The sequence below is a fragment of the Xyrauchen texanus genome, chromosome 49 (assembly GCF_025860055.1).
Source record: "Xyrauchen texanus isolate HMW12.3.18 chromosome 49, RBS_HiC_50CHRs, whole genome shotgun sequence".
NCBI lineage: Eukaryota > Metazoa > Chordata > Actinopteri > Cypriniformes > Catostomidae > Xyrauchen > Xyrauchen texanus.
Genome location: NC_068324.1, coordinates 8,149,871 through 8,170,893, shown reverse-complemented (window position 1 = coordinate 8,170,893; position 21,023 = coordinate 8,149,871). Strand labels below are relative to the sequence as shown.

General features: G+C 37.6%; 1 protein-coding gene across 2 annotated transcripts in view; it reads left to right on the top strand.

The window, feature by feature from the left end:
- The first annotated feature begins 574 nt into the window (after nucleotides 1–574).
- LOC127640097 (septin-7-like) overlaps nucleotides 575–21,023 on the top strand; it is a 37,035-nt gene continuing 16,586 nt past the window's right edge. Inside the window, exons 1-3 of one of the 2 annotated variants that reach the window (XM_052122495.1) lie at nucleotides 575–843; nucleotides 5,367–5,463; nucleotides 19,807–19,913. In XM_052122495.1, the coding sequence (XP_051978455.1) occupies nucleotides 805–843; nucleotides 5,367–5,463; nucleotides 19,807–19,913 (243 nt within the window). In that variant the 5' untranslated portion in view covers nucleotides 575–804. Of the gene's footprint in view, nucleotides 844–5,363; nucleotides 5,464–19,806; nucleotides 19,914–21,023 lie in introns of both variants that reach the window. The other variant, XM_052122494.1, reaches the window with a different exon arrangement.

Below are 21,023 nucleotides of genomic sequence, written 5' to 3'. Positions count from 1 at the left end.
CAGACCAACTTTATTTGTTGACTGGAGTCGTGTGGATTATTTTGATGTACCCATATGCATTTTGGACCATCAAAAAATGGGGTACATTCACTTGCAGGAGGAGGCCTGAAATGAAATCCAAAAAATCTTAAATTCTGTTTTGATGAAGGAAAAAAAACCCCAGATACATCTTGGAGTAAATTATCAGCAAATTTAGATTTTTGGGTGAACTATTCCTTTAAGAGAGTACAGGTTACAACTACTGTCTCAATATTCCACTAGAGGGCGTTCGTACATTATTTCAGGAATTCTTCGGTTGTCCTGCATCTATGAAACGTTAAAAGTATTTTATCTTTTCTGTCTGAAAATGTTATGCTGATGTAAATTGCATAATATTATGCTGTGTTTTAAGTATTTTGTCAAGGCAAATACTGCATATTTTTTATTCTTTCTCTGTGCTCTTCATTGGCACTACAAATACCACAATCCATTGTATAAACCAGTGAGCCAATCGAATGCGTGGGCGGAATTTATTGTATGACATCACCATGAGCGGCCAGTCCTTGACCAATAGGCTTTGAGCTCTCTTGAAGGAGGACAATCGCCTTTCATGCTCGCGACGTAACATTTTCCCCCCGGCCGATGCTCGCGTGTGGGGTTTTGTTCTATTTCATTAATATAGGCTAGGTCAGAATCACTCAGAATCAGCTGCATTGAAATCGAGTCTAGGGTTCATCAACGCTTTTGCACTTAACCGTTTTGGGGTCGACTCATCTTTTATGCCTGATCTATTCGGATTCAGAGTGGGTGTTGTCACAGCACAATATGATCGAGAGACCCGACTCAGCTATTTCCAGCGTTGCAGTGAGTACATTTCATGCATTATACCGCATTTAGTCTGGAAACTGCATGCGAAACATTTAAAATGGGTTTGCACAACAGGCTTAATGATTCATGGATTTGCATGGTAGGAGACGCGTTGAATCGATCCCTCGTGTGACTTCCACCTAATTACCTTTCCGTGGACCCTGACTTGATGCACGTAAAGCTCACTGGTTTTATCTACTATTGATTAACTAAAGTGAGCCTCTGGGTTGAATTGTGTTTAAACGTGCCTTAGGGCATGTAATATATAGCCTTGTACATTTAAATTGGTTGATAATCTGACATTAAGGCAGAAAGCAGGAATGTGTTTTTAAATGAAATAGCTGGGCAGCTGATAGCTGTTGGTGAAGTAAATGAGAATGACAGGCTCTAAGCATGATGCGCAGCTCTCTTGCAATGAGGAGTGAGTGGAGATGCATTTCAATGGGGTTGGAGAGAGAACTGCAGCCAAATCTGTCACTGAGAATACATCATGGTGCCTTTTTAGGATATTTGGGACATTTTGGGATTAAAATAGTGCCAATGCAATATTGGTTTAGTGGGTCACTTCTTGCAAGACACATTACTAAACCTTTGGGATGTATTTTGGAACACATCCAAAAGAAGTCTTGTTCCTTACCTTGAGTATGGGTTGCCCACCTCCCAAAAAATAAATTCTGGCTCCCCCTCCCAGTCCAATGAAACGACATCCACTTGCCCACCATCTTAGTACTGGCCCTGATGAATGTCATTGATAACAAAATATCAAACCAAATGGCATTTTATTAGAAGGACAGCACCAGGACTCTTTTCTAACTAAATATTTGACAGAAAATGCATTCATTAGGTTTTATGTGATAAAACTAAATATAGATTGTTCAGTATTTCCTGGTTGTCAAACATTAGAGGAACAGGTCCACAGTGTGTTGCACATGAGATGGATTTTTGGGAAATGACTTCATACATCCACTAAAAATACTTGAGACCAGTGGGTTAAATGTAATTGCACAAATGCTTTAGAAAAGAGAAGATGGAGCTGAGAAAAGGTTTAGTATCAATTGATTCCAGATTCTACTTTGATAATTTGTTGTAATTACGACATATTTATACTTTAATCGTATTGTAAACTGTTCTTAGATGTCCAAATTAGGGCTGTCAATCAATATTTTTATTTAATTATTTTCATGATATGCTGTCGCATAATGTTATATAGATAGATAGATAGATCAGTGTTTTAAAGGCAGAAATGTGAAACTTGTAATTTTATTAAAGCACTTATATAAATTCTTCTGTTAAAGAATAATTAATATAATCATGTATTATTTGAGCTGTAAAGTTGTTTACAACATAATTTTTGAGTTTAAGGGTTTGTTGACATTGCATCGTCATGCAACGAAGTGGTAAAATTGGCTATAACTTTACACCGAAAAGGTTAGTAAGTGATTTTATCACACTGAAGTCATGTTTATACACATATTGTTTATGTCTTGTGGCTATACTTTTGAAACAGTGAGAATTTTAAAATTAAAAATGTGGCCCTGATTCACTTCTATTGACTTGCTGGAACCCAGATTTGTGCTTTTTTTTTTAAAGAAAAGAAGGGATGAGTTGAAATAAAAGTTTTGTGGTTATCAGTATCATAACACAATTGCTGTCTATTGAGCCTAACTTGTATTGAATCTGGAAAATGCGCTCTGTCCAGCTGTGTATGAATGCAAGAACATGTATTGTTGTTTGTACGGAGTTCAGCTTACCGCCCTTTGCTGAAAACAGGTGGTACTTCAAGCATGAAGAATGTTGGAATATTCATTATTACGGAAAGGGTACATGATTAATTGCCTACATTTTTGTAACACTTTATTTTTTATATAAGTAATCACATAGAATTAACGTGGTAAATCATCAGCTCTAGTCCAAATACTTTTTAGGGCCACTGTATATAGGTCTTGTTGGTAAATGTGGGCTATGTCCTCATTGCAGCTGTTAATATGGTGTTTAAAGTATGAATGAATTGCAGTACAAGTGTAATATTCTGAATAACCACACTGTGCTTTTTGTGTGCCATTATTCACCTAAACTATTTGAATCCTTTAATCTGTCCTGGTCTACACTTTGAAGGACTCTCTTCTTTGAGGGGTTCAGAAATCATTTATTAGATTCACCCATTTGGTCAGATGTTGTGTTGTTTGCTAGAAGTCGAGCCATAACTTCAATTTTGCTGTTGCGTAAGAGCATTTCAAGAGTTGAAGCACGGAAAATGCCCAGAGCGGTTCACAGAGCAGCTATTTATAAACTGCTGTATGAATTATATAGAATAGATTTGGATTAGATGCAATTGCATTTTGGGCTTTTTGTGTCCACGTGCTGTCAAAGGTTTCGTATCAGAGCCTTTCAGAAATCTTGTTCCCATCTGAAAGTGGTGATGGGGAAATGGAGAATCAATCTATCATTGTCTTTTTAAAGGGATTGATCACCCAAAACAAACATTTCGGCCTCCATTTACTCTCATTTGACATGTCGTTCAAACCCATATAATGTTCCTTCTTCTGTGGAACCTAAAAGGAGATGCAAAAAGAGAAGATTGATGACAGAATTTATATTTTTGTGAACTATCACTTTAAAAACCAACCTAAATCACCCTTTTGACAGTCACTTGTGCTGCACTGCTGTTTGATAGGGCTGTGCTGAACGACTAATTTCACTGACGTTTTAATGGAAATGTTGAAGTCGACTAGTCTAAAAAGAAACCAACCTCCAGGATTAAAAAAAGTGTTTATGCGACCCATTTAAAATACTTTCCGAAGCATTTATCTGTGACATGCTTGACTTAAATTTAGATTTACATTTATGCATTTGGCAGACGCTTTTATCCAAAGCGACTTACAGAGCCCTTATTACAGGGACAATCCCCCCGGAGCAACCTGGAGTTAAGTGCCTTGCTCAAGGACACAATGGTGGTGGCTGTGGGGATCGAACCAGCAACCTTCTGATTACCAGTTATGTGGTTTAGACCACTATACCACCACCACTCCTGGTTAATTGAATCAACGTTAGCAAAAATTTTACAGGCATATTTACTGAAAAGAATTGATTGAATAGTGCAGGACCAATAGAGCAAACCAGCCTGTTCTAAATGTAAAAAAGTAGCCATAGGATAGAAAAAATAAGCCTGTGATGTAGCCTACAATAAACTTAATGTATTCTATACATGACGTACACACAGAATAAATGCTCATTTAACCCGTTAAGCAGTCGGCACCTCATTGAAAATAAACAGTCATTTTCTAGGCTACTTACTCAAAAGCATACATTGTTTGGTGTGCAAAGTTAACACATTGATTTAATTCTATTTAAAATGTGTAACATTAATATGACAGTAATTCAAGTGCAGCCTCTTTAAAAATAAAGATGTAAATGCCAAATGTAAATGTGTAAAAATGATGATCAGTTTAATGGGGGGAAATATTAACCAACTAGTAATTCAATTAGTCGACTAGTCTTGCACATCCCTACTGTTTTGCCAGTAAGTCTCATGGCATTTGGCCCATCTGTTGGCCATTCATTGAGTCCATAAACAGTGCCCTCCCCCCCTCAATGTCTATCTCTCCACATGATCAGCATGGCCCCTAGTAGTCAGTTTTCCATTGGCCTACCATGTATGAGAAACTCACTGCAGTCAAAGCAGAACGATCAATTGTTTGCCTTGCCTAGCTTGCACTTCACCACTGTGCTTCCGAGAGCATGAGATTTCAAGACAAAAAAATGAGGAGTTTGAGAAGGAGAGGAAGAACTTACAGCTGGACAATGTGCTGGCCGTGATCTGGAGCAAAATCACTTTGTCATGGGACCCCCTGTATCCTCCTTCCCCAAGTCTCTAAGTTTCCAATAGTTTGTGTTTTGTCAACATGTTAGTTGGCTCGTGGCTATTTTGGTGTGTCGCTTTTGTACATGATGCAAATCTATTTATTTATGAGTGTTTGGCACAAGTCCATGGACTTATGACTGACATCAAGATATAAGATTAAAATGTAAAATCATATATTTAAACAAATTTAGCCTTTTTACTTTAATTAAAAGTGTATATTAAGGTGCTGTGTCTTGTCATCATTTGTTTCACTTTTAATGCACTTTTTAAATTATACTGCGGTGTGACAATTTTACATTTACTAATATTTCATTTAGTGTTTCAATTATTAACCTGCCTTGGCATGCATAATTATAATATAATTAGCTAAATTCCATTTAAAATGGTTTTAGATTCCCAAAAGTATTTCATGTCGGCTATCCCTAAAATCAGAATTCCAAGTTATTTATTGCTGTAGTTTCCCTGCAAGGAGGATTAGTTGTTACACTGTGCTTAGTCACTGTCCACTGTAACTAATGTTAATATTAGCATAGCCTTTAATGTTTATCCTCTGTGAAGTTTTCTTGAGCCTTGTTTAGAGAGGGATAACAGTAATGGAGGTGCCGTTAAACTCTGTAATCAGTGGAATGTGGAGTAAAGCTGTGTTCTCTTCCAGCAGAGGAATCTGGAGGGTTATGTTGGATTCGCCAACCTTCCCAACCAGGTGTATAGGAAGTCCGTGAAGAGGGGGTTCGAGTTTACGCTCATGGTTGTCGGTAAGTCACAGAACTGCTTTTTTGTGCTTATCTGTTTGAGAGCATACGAGCATTATCATTATTTATTTAAAAAAAATAAATAAAAAAAAAAAAAAGTTATCTGCCCACAAAAAAAAAAGGTTGTGAATTTTATTTTTACCAAAATATTTTTTTGAGTGTCAGAATGAAATAGGCATATTATATATACACACATCACCTTTACAAATTTGTTTCAGGATGTTACATGAGTAAAAGAAAGTGTTATATTTTGACAAAATGTTATAGTTTCATATGAAATAATCTAAAGGTTGAATCTATTAGACCTCATTTTATATCAACAGTGGCAGTTGTAGTTAAAGTTTCAGGATGTGTTTCAGCTAGTATTTATTTTTCATAAATACATTAATTTATTATTATATTACTATTATTCAAGACTAGCACACTGACCATGGTAATGAGGAGCCTTTCCTTCTGTGTAATATGTATATAAATATTTAATATTAGTTAACAAACAGGATAATAATGGGCTCATATAAGTAAATATGTTCTTCAATTTTTAAAATGGAGGAGAGACAACTTCCTGTAGATTTTGTTGTTGACATCAACAACAAAAATAATGTCACTTGATGCATGTCCTTGTACTGGAAAACCATGAACAAAACTATGCAACATAAAAGGAAATGCAACCCAAGATACATTAAATACAGGTTATGTTTAATCTATGGCAGGTCGACACTTGATATCCAATGTAAAATCTGTCCTGAAGCAAAACCGGTTGAGAAGCACTGAGTTAAAGGTACAGACAGGAGCTGTCTGTCCTCGCTGTCGTGCACCTACAGTATATGTTAACTGTTAGTAATCACAGGACATTACTTTAAAAGCTCACACAGCCGATGTTATTTTTCATTTAGTAGTTCATTTAACATGCTATGATAACATGTAAACTAACATGTTTTAGTTATATAACATGCTATAGTTACATGATATTTTTTATCATGTTTATAATTCTGTTAGCTTTCTTATTTTTTCTATTTATTTATTTTCAAAAGTGATACTTTTTACACACATGTGCCAAGAGTGGACGCCACATCATTCTTAAAAATGTAACACATACTTCAATAAAATAAATGGTTTCATGTTTCAATTATAATAAAGTGTTTGCTCAAAAATAAATAAATAAAATAACCCTTCTGTTTTCACTGATAATAGTAATTGTGTAATACCGTGAAACCGTGATATTTTCTGAGACGCTTATCTTACCGTGAAGATGTCATACCGTTGCAACCCTAGTCAGAACGAAATAGGCATAAATATAATTTTTTCCCAATGACTAGGGTTGGAAACAGAGAACTGGTTCCATTTTATTTTTTTAAATATCGAAATCAAATGATCTTCATGACTTTCGGTTCCATTAACGATTCTCCAGTATGCAATTGTCTGCCGAGGTGGCTGGAACACCGTCCTGAAATACTCTGACAGTGTTTCCAGTAGTGCATCTCTGCTGCAGCGCTGCCCTCTACTGTTATCTATAGTGTAAAAACAAACAGTTCTACCAGTGTATTTAATTCCCAATTGAACAAGTATCTAGCCTGCTCTTTTTACAGCGTAAAACTTATGTGCTTCCGGTACAGTTAGATTCACGAAATAATTATTCAATGGAGCCGGTTCTTTTGAATCAACAGTGCAAAACATACAGCGCTTCCAGTATACAAGTAATCTTATACCGATGTGCAAGTTATGAATGTCCAACTTGAAATTAAAAAGAACTGTTGAAATCTCAAAAGCCTTAAGTACAGTATTAGACTACAAAACACAGTCTAAACTGTCTCTGGAACTGTTAATGTTTATTTAATTATGACCTGTCTCTCTATTTAATCAAACAGTGCAGTTACTGACTGGTTGTTCATATGACAATGTATAATTAAAGATACACATGTTTGGTTGTAATAAGTGAAATTTTATAAAAATAATAAATGAATTAATGAAATGTGCCATCATATTTCATGTTGGTTTAGATTTCTTTATTTAAAATAGAGTAGAGATCTATTATTTGATTTGTATTTATGTTTCTAAAAAGTCTGCAAACACACAAGACAAACACACTTTTACAAGAACTGTATTACATTTATTTCTGATTTGTTATGTCTGCTGTGTACAAATCTGAAATGATCTCATTTCAGATTTGGTCAGGTAACAGACAGTAGAGGGTAGCAAATGCAATAAGAATGGCATTTTTCATTTCTAAATAAATGTTTTTTTTTTAAAGTACTAAAAGAGTTACTTGAATCATCACTGGAACCATTAAAGAAACAGAATTGTTAAGAGGAATCGGAACTGTAAAATTCCTTGCGATTCCCAACCCTTTCAATGAATGTGGTCACAACAAGTTTTTCTAGCTGTCAGTTTTTCTCCGGTGACATTTCACCCCCACACTTCCTGTAGCACTTGCCATAGATGTGGCTGTCTGTCGGACACTTTTCACACACCTTACAGTCTAGCTGATCCCACAAAAGCTCAATGGGGTTAAGATCCATAACACTCTTTTCCAATTATCTGTTGTCCAATGTCTGTGTTTCTTTGCCCACTCTAACCTTTTCTTTTTGTTTTTCCATTTCAAACGTGGCTTTTTCTTTGCAATTCTTCCCATAAGACCTGCACCCCTGAGTCTTCTCTTACAATGTTGTACAAGAAACTGGTGTTGAGCAGGTAGAATTCAATGAAGCTGTCAGCTGAGTATATGTGAAGTGTCTATTTCTCAAACTAGAGATTCTGATGTACTTCTTTAGGGCTCCAGACTGCGACTAAAATGGTCGCAAATACAAACAAAATAGTTTATTGTGACTATAATTTAAAATCTAGCCACCATTTGTGACAATCGTGTTGTGTGTGTTTATATGTGGTTTCATCAGATATTATCTTGTGAGTTATTGAATACATCTATAGAGCGCTTTCCATCATATATATATTTTAGCTGGACGTTATTTAAACGAATGTATATAAGGCATTAACAGCCACATTCAGATACCCAATTTTGGAAAATGAAAGCATGCTAATATTTGCTTGTAATTTTAAAACCATTTAAAACCGGCCAGATTCAGGTCGGAGAAACGATTGACGTAGTCCCCTCCCTTCCTGGAGGGGAGTTATTGCCCTTCCGGTCGTTCTTCTGCCGGCAGGACAGGGGAGAGGGAAAGAGCAAAGGGGGGGAGAGAGAGAGAGAAAAACTTGCTCGGCGGTCCCCGGACATGCTGACGACTGGTCCTTATCCACTAACCCCCGCGGCGCACGGCAGCTGCTCCTCCAATGCCGAACGGTAACGGCTCCTCCGCTTCCTGGTTTATGGCAGTGTCCATCTGGCTCCCAGTGGCGACTCTGGTTAAAGTCAGTATAGTTATAGCAAGTGGAATAGTAACACATCCAATTTTATCGCACAAACTTTTAAGGGTAATTCCATCGCCCTTTTCAGTATTGAGGCTTGTTACCGCCACAGTAACACAAGGGGTGCTTCTGAAACTAAAGGCTGTGAAAAGTGTCCTTCCTAGACCAGTCCTTCTGAGGCTTTTGTCTCAGCATTCAGTGCTTTGAATGAGGCGGTCTAGTGAGTCCGCATGGCTACTTCATAAAGGTTTCTGCCTCTGCAATCATGCCATAAAAATGTATATAATTAATTATTTGTGAACAACTACTTTGTAGAAATGGAGGAAGCCATCAGGAGAGTGCACATCCATTTGATTTTGTTTTCTGATTTGCGTTTGCATCTGTATACTCATACTTGCATACAATTTCTGGCTTTATTGTTGAACCCTGAAATGGTCAGATTCACTTGTTCAAGGTCATATCAGAGTGTTTTATTAATCAATACCATTTTCATCATCACTCACACACTCTGTTTTTAGGATACTGTGACTAAAGCAGTGTTGGAAATATGGATGTCAATGACATAACTGCTGCTGAGAGCCTCACCATAGTAACCGGGTGCATGTCTATTACCACTTGCCAAGTGGTATTGCTTTCTAGCACTGGTGTGAACTAATCAACCTTCTCTTTAATTCTTTCTTCCTCTATTCATCTTCCAAGCTGTTACTCATTCTATCTCTTTGTCTCTCACTCATTCTCTCCCTCCCTCTCTCTGTTATATTGCCTTGTTTAGTTTTGGGTTTCCTGTTTGGTAAACTGGCCTATTGAGATAGTTGTACGGGTGCCAGAAGAGACTTCGAAGAGATTGTGTTCATGATCTACTGTTCTCATACAGTTTAGGCCTCTTCTTTGCATGCTATGGTCCTGATTTGCATAGTCTTAAGTATATCAAGGATAGGGCTGGTCGATATGGCAAAAAAATAGTATCGCAATATTCTTTTTCATATCATTCGATATCGATATTTATCACAAAATTCAATCACATTTGCACATTGTTTTTAATTTCCAAAAAAAAAAGAGAAAACAAAATCCTAAACAGTCCAAATAGTATTTACAAAACTGTGTTGGAGGCCCAGACACAGCCAATGCAGTGGTGTCAGGGATCTTCTATGAAAATATTACAATATTTTATAGAGTTTATCAATTGGATATGAATGTTATAAGATGATCTGTCATTTGAATCATTATATATGATATATATATATATAGATAGATAGATAGATAGATAGATAGCTAGATATACATATATATATAGATAGATACATAGATAGATAGATAGATAGATAGATAGATAGATAGATATATTTACATTAAAATTAATTTCAAGTTTCTTTACATACAGATATCCAAGTATGGGGGTTATAGAAGCCCTTGTGACTGAGGAATGATACTGTATGGGGGTTCAGGGGTATCTCCAGAGAGAAACTTTTGAAAATGTAAAAGTCTGAATGGACCATTTTTCTATTTTCATTAAAGTGAGAAACACTGGGCTACAAACTAGTAATTGTTTTTTCTTTCATCCTTGTCAGAGATGATGACAAATGAATAATTTCACAAAATTAGAACAGAAATCTATTTGTTTATTATTAAAGGCTTGGAACATTAAGAATGTTGATTAATTAATTAGCTGATTAATAAAACTAAATTTGGAAAGAAAAAATGTTATGGTCTAAAGGCGCTCTGGAAACACGCACCTCCTTTTTACGCACATTTTTACGTGTCCATTTTGGTGATATTTTGATTAAGCCCTGAAAGATCATGAAATTAGATCACTGATGTGCTCTTTTTGAAACTTTATGGCCAAATAAAAAGCACATTTGAAATCCTCGTAATATTGTGTAATTTTATATTGTCAGCAAAATTGGTTGCACTTTATTTTACAGTTTGTGTACTTTCCGTATATTTTCAGTATACTTACCCAAGAAAGTAGTGAGTAATATTAGGTAATTACATATATTTAATATGGGCTAAGATTGCAGTTAGGTTTAGTGTTAGTACCTAGTAATTACTGTAGTTGTTGTAAAAATAGGGCAGTGGTGGCTCAGCGGTTAAGGCTCTGGGTTACTGACCAGAAGGTCAGGGGTTCAAGCCCCAACACCACCAAGACCACTGTTGGGCCCTTGAGCAAGGCCCTTGAACCTATCTGCTCCAGGGGTGCCATATCATGGCTGACCCTGCACTCTGACCCCAGCTTAGCTGGGATATGTGAAAAATAAATAATTTCACCATTTATATGCAGAAATGTATGTATAATGTGTGACAATTGATCAATTTATTATTTTTATTATTTATTAAATAAAGTGCTAACGCAAAATCATTGTGACTATATCATCAGTATTCGATATATTGTGCAGCCCTACTTCAGTGTGAAACAAGACCCCTCCGCTTCACATTGTGGTGCTCATCGCCCTGTTAGTGTTTATGTTACTATAATGACTGGCTGACTGTGGCTTATATTATTCCTTTATAGGGATGGATCTTGAATGTGGCTGCAAATGCGAAAGCCTAGGTTACAGCTGTGGAGATTTGATGAGTTCTACCTGTACTATATATCAAAAAACCTATGTTGCATTATGACATGAAATTGTTCATGTCATAACACTATCACTAAGTGGATCAATATGTATCTCAAAAATGGCACCTACTTGACCCATTGAAGCTCCGCTATAAAGATCTACCATTCTTTTATAGGGTTTTGCATTCACAAACTCTCTTTCTTGCACCACATAAGCTTATGCAATAATACTCTTTAGATTGTGTGATGTAGCTGAGTTACAGTATCTCTGTAAAATTAGTGTAATACTGTTGGAAGCAGCTGGATTTTGTGTCCACTTAAAACTGATTTCAGGCAAGTCCAATGGCCTGTTAGGGGACTGATCTGAACTTTCATCTGTGTTCTCCTGTCACTCATTTTGACAGACACCACAGGGCTTTGGCTCTAGCCTCCAATTTTCCCTCCAAAATTTTAAGGAGGAAAAAATCTGTTTCCTGTCTTTTATTTCTCTGTCTCCCTCCCCCCCCTCTATCTCTTCTCTCCTCTCTCTCTCTCTCTCTCTCTTTTTTTTTCTCTCTCTCTCTCCAGAAGCATTTCCTTGCTTGAGCTTTCCCTCTCAAAGCAGCTGGCGATATGTTTCTTGAAGGGAAAATAAAGATGGAAAATGTGAAGAGTTTCAGAACTTTATTATTGAAATTGTACTTCAACGTAAGGATAGATTGCAGTGGTTCTCTCATGATAAAATGCTCACTGAACTGAAGTAAAGAAATTAAATCTGAAAGTTTGCTGTTAAAAGATGGTGACAGTTGTAGTCTCTTTCAACAGCTGCCATAATTATGTTTTTTCATCTTGGTCCTGCTGTGTTGGAGAATTCACACCTGTACAGCAACAAAAATATGTATTTTTTTATAATTATTTAACATATATTTTCATTGATTGCGGAGTTTGCAATCCTTAACACAAAGAACGCAGACAGCTGGATAAAATTCAGTGATGGTGTTTTTACTAGGGATTCTCCGATACCTGGATTGGTATCGGCTCCGATACTGAAGCTTTTAAACAGATCATGTATTGGTCTGACGCGTCCGATCCAAATCCAATACTGTGTCATGTTCGTTACTGTCAAGCTCAAAAAATGACATAAAAGAACCATAAAAACACAATTAAAGTAGTTCATATGACTCATTTAAAGCCACTTGAAGACGAGCGATAGTTCTGTGAATCACAAAAGGCTGTGTTTAATAAGTAAATATATAAAATGCACATGCAGATCCAGCGCGTCAGTGAATGGCGCTGCTTTGTTACACACACACCCACACCCATGGCTATTTTTAGACTTCACATTGCGCAATATTTGAGCGCTACTCGCGAACAACATCTCAGATGTAGATGCTCAATATTTCGGTTCACTGGCCAGAATTTAAATAAGAAGCTAATTAAACTACTGTGAACTTGCCTACAAACAGACACACTTACAGGACTTCCTATAGATTTCAGAATCTCAAAATAAAAAAAAAAATTGGTATCAGTGCATCACTAGTGTTTTTCCATCGGTAGCCAAATTCTGACAAGACATGTTGTTGAATTCCACATCAATACATTTAAGATTAAAAAAAAAAGTAAAAGATGAAAACAACATGACATCAATTGACGTTTGGTGTGCTAGCACTGTTCGCATTAGCCACTTTTCTGGTAGGGTGCGTCTTAGTCAGTTCCCTAGTTCAGTAGTCAGGACACTGATTAGTGAGTCTGACATTTTTAGGGCTGTCTCATTCGCAAAATCATTCCAGTGCACTAAAACGTTCACTCCCTAAAAAAATCCCACTATGCACCGTTAAAACCAGGCTTAGTTGCTCACTATGTTCCCTTATCGGAAACATCGTCATGTCTTCTGAATTCTCAAGTCATCAGATGACGAGCACAAGTGTAAAACCATGAAGTCCAAGCCAAATCTATCCAAAATCTTTAAAATATTTGAGTTGATAAAAGAAGGTATAAAATAAACTCCAATATGTTTTAATAACACTGTACGTTTGATTATCTTGAACGATAGTGTCATTTATACAGCAATGGTGCTGATTTATAACAGCTGCGCTTGAATGTGCGAGCTTGTTAATGTTTCGCAGGTGATTGAGTTATAAGTGTCCCAATGTTCAGTGGATCAGTTCCCTTACCAGTGCCCGAATTAGTGTTCACGATATACTGGTTCACGACATGGGGAGATAGTGAGCTGATTGAGACACAGGGTAACTATGTTAGCATGGTGTTGGTCAGTGTAAAAAGTCCTGGCTTAAATACGGTCAGATAAAGAGAGGGGATTTAATTCTCTGGATTATGAAGCCAAAGCTTCCTCTTTCTGGCCCACCAACAGGTCGTCTAACAACCCGGTGATGAAACTAAGCAGACTCTCTTAGCCTATGCTAATACAACCACACAAACAAACACTGGCATGTCACTGGGTCATCAAACACTCCTTAAATGTCCTAATCAAATTAAATGCGGGATATGGAAACTATGTGCTGAAACCTTCAGCATGAAATTCTCAGATCTCTATAGCTATCATTGTACAAACTAGTAATACCATTATGGAGTGATCTTCGCTAACTCTAAACTAAACAGAACACATCAATGGTTCGAGTAGACAGACATGTGTATGATTTTTAGCCAAACTAGCTTGCTAAGTTTCAAAATAAACACTGTTTCAAGGCCCTTATAGAATCTATATACACGTAGGTTCTATATGATTAGAGAATCCATACTGTTATACACCGATCAGCCACAGCATTATAACCACCTGCCTAATGTTGTGTAGCTCCCCTTCATGCCACCAAAACAGCGCCAACCCGCATCTCAGAATAGCATTCTGAGATGCCATTCTTCTCACCACAATTGTACAGTGCGGTTATCTATAAAAGAAAAGAAAAAATTTACCAGCTGGATCTGAAAAATGGCATTCTAACTATTATTATGGTAACTGTCTTACAGGGTCCCTTGAAAGTGGCCATTTGGCCAACATACAGAATTAAATTTGTGATGACTCCTAACAGTCCGAATAATTCAGATTCTGGATAGCTGGATATTATTTGCAGCTTGCATGATGTGACCATAGGATCATGTATAAAGTTACACATTCTTCAGCTATTTGATCTAAAACAAGAAAGAATATTTTATGCACATCATAGAAACACTGTCTTTAGGGCAGAAGACACAATACAACCATCCCCAGCTGTGCGTGTTTCTCACAGACCGTAGGGGAATCTTGTTTCCACTGTATGTCTGTGTTGATTGTCCATGTGCTATTTCACATGTGCTGATAATGTGAGGTTGGGATTCATCACTTCTTTTAATGTTTCATATCCAATCATTGTCTTTATTGTCCTTTTAGCTTACTGATGACAGTATTTTCTATCCCTTTCATTTTTTATGTACTGTAGGACAAATCTATATTTTCTACTAGAATGTGTTTTTTTCTGTGTGTGTGTGTCCCTGAGAGTATTTGTGTTGGTTGATTGATTGTTACCTCTGGCTGTTCAGAAATCTACTCTGACCTTCATTGTAGCCCCAATGCAGAACAATGGATCTTACATCTACAGGAGCCCATCTCCATTAAAGGGTTAAACAGCAAAAGCAAAGGCAGTTGAGCCTCTTTTATGAGGGGAAAGAGAGAGAGTGAGCAGGAAAGAGAGGAAGAAAAGTGGATAAATGGGGGGTTACCAGGATATCTGAGTTCAGTATCTGCCCCTGGGGAGCTTTTTGGCCAAAAGCTTGATGACAGGAAGAGGTGAAAAGATGAAAGTCTAAAAGACTAGCTGCAGTTCGTATCCTATCTATCTAATGGGCATACTTTTGTTTGTTTGTTTGTTCCTCCTATCTATCGATCAATCATTTGATCTATCATTCTATATGTATATTAATCATTCTATTGTTTATTTATCTTAATGTTCCATTCATCCAACCAGTAGAATCGGTTTTTTTTTTTCCTTCTTCTTTAGCTCAAAAGCCAATAATTTAGACCCAAACCTTTGAGACTACATGATTAAGATTGTGTTCCCTTTATGGCTTGAGAACCACAATGCTGTTTTTATGCATAATCATAAACCTTATTAACTTCCCCAATAAAGAGAGCCTTTAAACACATTTCTTCTACTTTTTCAAGCTAACACTAACCACTAAACTGGGTCAGGAAGAGACAATTGCATGCCCCTTTTGTTCTGAAATGTCTGCTCCCAGAGTGACCTGTCTTGGTCTAGTTCAGAGTACAGCCAGTGGAAATGTCAACCTGGTCTCATAAGCCACTTTTACACCATCGGGCCAAACAGTTCTCATTGCAAAACTGTACCACTCCGATCCGGGAAAGTTGGAATGGTTAAAGTTTACAGGTTACACTGTAGTGCTGTGATATCTGTGAGTTTGTACTTCACTGATCCCGTCTGTTGGAGATGGCATGAGATGTAAACATTGGGGCAAGTGCGGCGTGCTAAGGAGGATGAACGCATATTCCAGTTTTTAGGAAAAAAAGTCATGTAGAAAAATAATTATAGGCCACAATACTAGTAAAACTGTCCTAATAAAATCATGAAGATACAGAAAACGAGTCGCCACATACTAAAGTCATTGAACCAGCTTTGTTGAGTATGGTTAGCTAACCGTGTAGAGAATTCTGGGCTGAGAACGGTTTATAACCGTGCCATGCTGAACCATGCTCTAGTGGATATGCTACTGTAACCATTCCGTATGGGGCTCAGAACCATTCGGCCCGAAAACTTGACTCTATATACATTTTTGCCTCCAGTTACAATTCCCTGCAGTTTCCAGGAGAAATGAACACTAGGGGTGCTTCAGCAACTGTGTATTTTATTCACTTTTACTCAAATCATGATTAAATGGCTGATTATGACTCTATAAATGCTAATTGTCCTCTCTAATACATACAACCTGCTATTTGATTATATCGACACACTTTTTCTCCAACACATCTTTTGAAAAACAATACATTTGAACTCTTTATTACAGACTCTTCTACATATATACACTTATTCCAACTCAGATAGCTTGCGCGGTAGCTCACTTGATAGGGCGTTGGACTTGGTGTCGGAGGACCGTGGTCCAAGTCCAACCATGAACTCAAGCTGACACGTGACATAACAGAGTCATAGAAGCATCACAAAATTAGGTGGTTGCTTCAGAAAATTTGCTTTTTATGCATCTGCATTGTAAAATACTAATTATTAGATTTAGGCATTTATATGGCAAGGATGTCTTTTTTAACTTCTCATATATATATATATTTTAAAACACTAGTGGTTAGGGTCAGGCATGTTTTTCCGCCCTCTCTAATTGTACCAGTCTATTAGCACTGCTATAGACATTTCTCTCTGTCTAATGTTCTCCTAGTGTCTATGTTTGATTCCACTAGAGAGGCACATATGTTCTATCCCTTTTGACTGGACCAAAGAGACAAAAACAGAGAGAAAGTGTACCAAAGCAACTAGATATGAGTTCACTCCATTCATCCATGGGCCTGAGGAGGGTCATCCAACTGTGTACTGGATCTGGATTCATGCTGTGTGACCAAAGCATCTCGTCTTCAGAGATCATGCGGCCCAATATTTAATTAAAAGAGGGGATGAGGCTAATTGGGTCTGGATTTGCCCTCAGGGGGTGAGGGAAAGAGAGGGAGCAATAGGGCGTTAGAGAAGCTGCAAGCGCTTGCTAATCTACTCATTCTCGCCCGTTCAAGCCGTGACATCCATGAATTCAGGAACCCATCCTGCTGTGTGTGTTATAGAACATATCAGAATGGTTGGGCTAGCTTGCAAAACTGGTGGCTGATGGATGATGTAACGGAAATAAAAGTAATACAATTTAAGGATAGGAAATCAAATGTATGTAAATAAACACTGACATTTACACAATATTTACTTTATTATACTAGATATATATGATAGATCTAGGAATTTAGGAACTGACACTAGATGTGATGACCCCGTCTGTTATTCGGCCTGTCAGGAAATAGTTATTGGCTGATGCCGATAATCTCCAGATGGCCAAATAGTGGCCAATTAATTGACCTGGCCTTGCCAGTACATCACTAGTCCATTGCCGTTGTCATTAAAATGTAGCTTGTACGACTTTGTTTCATCACAGTAACCCGTGGCAATTCAGGAAATTTGAATAAAATGGTATAGAAAGCACACCATTTCTTGGGCTTTGTCAACACAAAGATAAGGTGCAAAGTTCCTGAATGTAAATCATAAAAGGAAAAATTCTTGTCTTCTTGCAAATAAATTTGCTGCACTTGAAAAAGTGAGAAGATGCTGTGTTGCCCATTGTGTTTGTGTACAAGGCTTCCATTAAAATGCCTGTGTAATTGCAGATAGAACAAACAACTCTCTCTCTTTTTCTGTCTCTCCTACCCCTTTTCCCTCTTTTTTTACTGATGGCCTGAGTCTAAAATCACAGACATCCTACCATTTTCTCCCACTATCTTACACACACATACTCATACTCACAGACACATAGGTGCTCTCACAATCCAGTCACTCTGTCATGTTTAGGTAAGTCTTTTTTGCCTGAGGCAAGGAGTAAATTTACTTAGCAGATGGATGAAGGGTGGGTTTTGTGTCTGTGTGTTATCTTTGGCATGGAACAGAGAACATTTAAACGTGTGTTTGTGTGTGCACACAAATTTTGAACTGTCTTGGCTCCTTAGGACACACTGGAAACTGCACTTACTTTGCAAAAAAGGAAATATATATTAGACAGGGAGAGGAAGAGGGTAAAAAGAAGGGTAATGGTCAAGGTTTGTCGAGGTGATGATTTGGCACTGATAGTCCTGTCTGGACATCACCTTTCAGGAATAAAGACATTGTTCCCTGCAGTGAGTTATTGTTGCATGTGACACACTCTACAGCCAGTAGAGGGGGGCATAGTGTAGATGAGTATTTTTTTTATAAAATTTTTGATTTCTTGTCATAAAAAATAAAATGAAACAAAATACTGTATATAATATAGTAAATATGTGAACAAATGGGTTATGTTTGCTGAACTGTATTTATTTTGTTTTTATAGCTGTTTGCCTATATTCTTAGACTGTGTGTGTGACAAGTGCTAATATAAACAGACTTGACTGCACTCATCGGATAATCACGCTCGATTGGTATGTTTTCACTGAGTATACAAGTTTTAAACTGTTGTTGTGGTTCGTTTGGTTTGATAGTCTGTTTCAGAAAACAGAAAATGAACACAATAAATACTTGAAAATATTTTAAGTTGCTGTTTGTTTGAATGGAAACCACATCTGCACCTAATAAGTAGACGTGGCTGCGTGCATGGGAAGATCGGATTTAGATATGGTAGCTGTGCATATACAAGCTGTGAACTATTATCATGGTACTTTGGTGAAAATTAGGCTGTATGTTACATAAAATAAACATATTATGTGCTTGAAAAGACTTTTTGAGTAGCTGTTTGTTTGACGAATGCCAGCTGCTATTAATGTAAACAAATGGCAGCATACAGCATGTGTGACAAAATTGTCTGATCCTCTCCTGATGGATAAAGTTAAGGAAAGAGAATTAGTCCACATTATGGTCTACAGAATTATTTGTTCCACTTGGAAATCTTTCACATTACGTAAGCTTAATCTGTTGTTTTTAAATGTTTTGTCCATATTACTTTTAGAAATACAATTCAGCCATGTGTCTGGTAAGTTCAGGCCTGTTTGCTTTTCACTGTGACTTGCTCTCCCATGCAAGGCCTGTTGTAGTAAATGAGGAAGGCATGATTTGGAAGTTGAGAAGCAGAGGATTGTCTTTGGGGAGATTGTTTATTGAGTGAAGGAGCTTTCAACACCCCCACTTGAAGACTTGGATCAAGCTTGTGTCAAACATGTGGAGTGAAACTGTTGTGAGAATGTGTATTTGAGTGGGTGAGAGTGGTGTAAACTTCAGTGATGTATTGGTGGTCTGCCCTGCAGATGAGCCCAAGTGCTCCCTTCCCCCATCTCAGATATGCTCAAAATGAAAAGACACTGCTTTGTGCTGATCAGTTAAGAGAAAGGAAAAGAAGTCAAGATGACTGCAGGAAATGCTGGAACAAATGTTTTATTTCTTAAGAATAAAGAGCTTTAAGCACTTTCTCTCTTTGTCTTCTCTGTCTTTTCGCAATATATTCCCAGTGTGCCCATGAAGCTGTAATTTTTTATTTTCCTTTATAAGAAACAATAGAAGCCTTGGCTGGGGTCCCACATGTGCCATTGGTTGGCTCAAAAACAAAAACTATATGTGTGTTCGTTTCTCTATGGTTGTGTGGTTGCAAGAAAGCTTGTGACTATCTGTGGAGAATTTCACATTCATCACCACAATCATTCAACTCATTTGGTCTCTTGTATGTGTCCATGTGTCTTGGCACCAGTTTGCTCTGGTACCTTAACATTTCTTGTCCTGTTCTAGGTGAGTCTGGACTGGGCAAATCCACGCTTATCAATTCCCTATTTCTGACTGACCTGTACTCCAAAGACTATCCCGGCCCATCTCAGAGGATTAAGAAGACTGTTCAGGTATGTTACCTTTACCTGACATTTAACTCCTGAAACTGATCCCTTGACCTTTATCTACAGCTGTCTCTCTATTAGTCTTGCTACCTCTTTCCTCCTTGACCCTTTATCTCCAGCCATCCTCCTCTGTCTCTTTGTAATGTTGTTTCAAATGCCTTGCAGCCAGATGTGACATAGAAGCCTTTTGGAGCCTTTGATTGCTTCCATCATGGCTTCTATGTGGTCTGATTTTGTATCTTTAACTTAAACCAGGGTTCGGCAAACTTTTTGAACAAGTGTTAATGTGCAAGATCAAAATGCAGTACCGCTGTGATCTTGAGTGGGACTGCGCTGCCTAACCGACCCGTTCACTGGCATAGCCTTCTGGGCAGTGCATAATAGAGGATGGGTCTTGAACAACCCACTGTCATACAGTGGGAACCAGTTTGTGGTTTGTCCGAAGTGGTCTTGTTGAAACTTGTCTGCAAGACCAGTGATAATGCACTCTGCATATTAGTTAGTCATGCAAGAAGCAGATCGTGTCTGTGCCATCCATATTTTTGCACACATAATTGGTCCATACTGTGTAGGTCAATTGAGTTGCACAGTTGTGTTACACTTTTGAAGTGTCAGCTCACTAAAAAAGACAAGCTGCATGATTACGAGGAAAGAAACTTGGTCTTATCACATGCATGCCTAAAGTGGCTTTTTGCCTTTTGCAAATAGATTGCAGAACTGATCTCCATTCAGCTGTAAAGGCCAAGTCCACCAACAGCTGAATGCATTTAGGACTTTAGCTGGAGTGCAGAGCAACAATCAGGCCCAAGCAATCACAAAAAGATTGCTGTTGGCTGAGGTTCCCAGTATAGAGCAAACGCTCCTAGACTCAACTAAGGAACGTGACAAAGTGGAGATTTAACCTTATATGGAATTGATAAATGGATATTGAAGCTGGAAGATCAGAAATGAAGTGGGGGACAATCTGCAAAGACTTGCGGTATGATGTAGTGACTCAACTGGGGTGTTTTTTTAATGAGGATGGGAGGGGCAAAGTGAAGAGGTCTATATTCCTCCAGAGGCCTGTAGGGATCAGTAGGAGGTCAAGAATGTTCCCACGAAACTCTGCACCCGGCA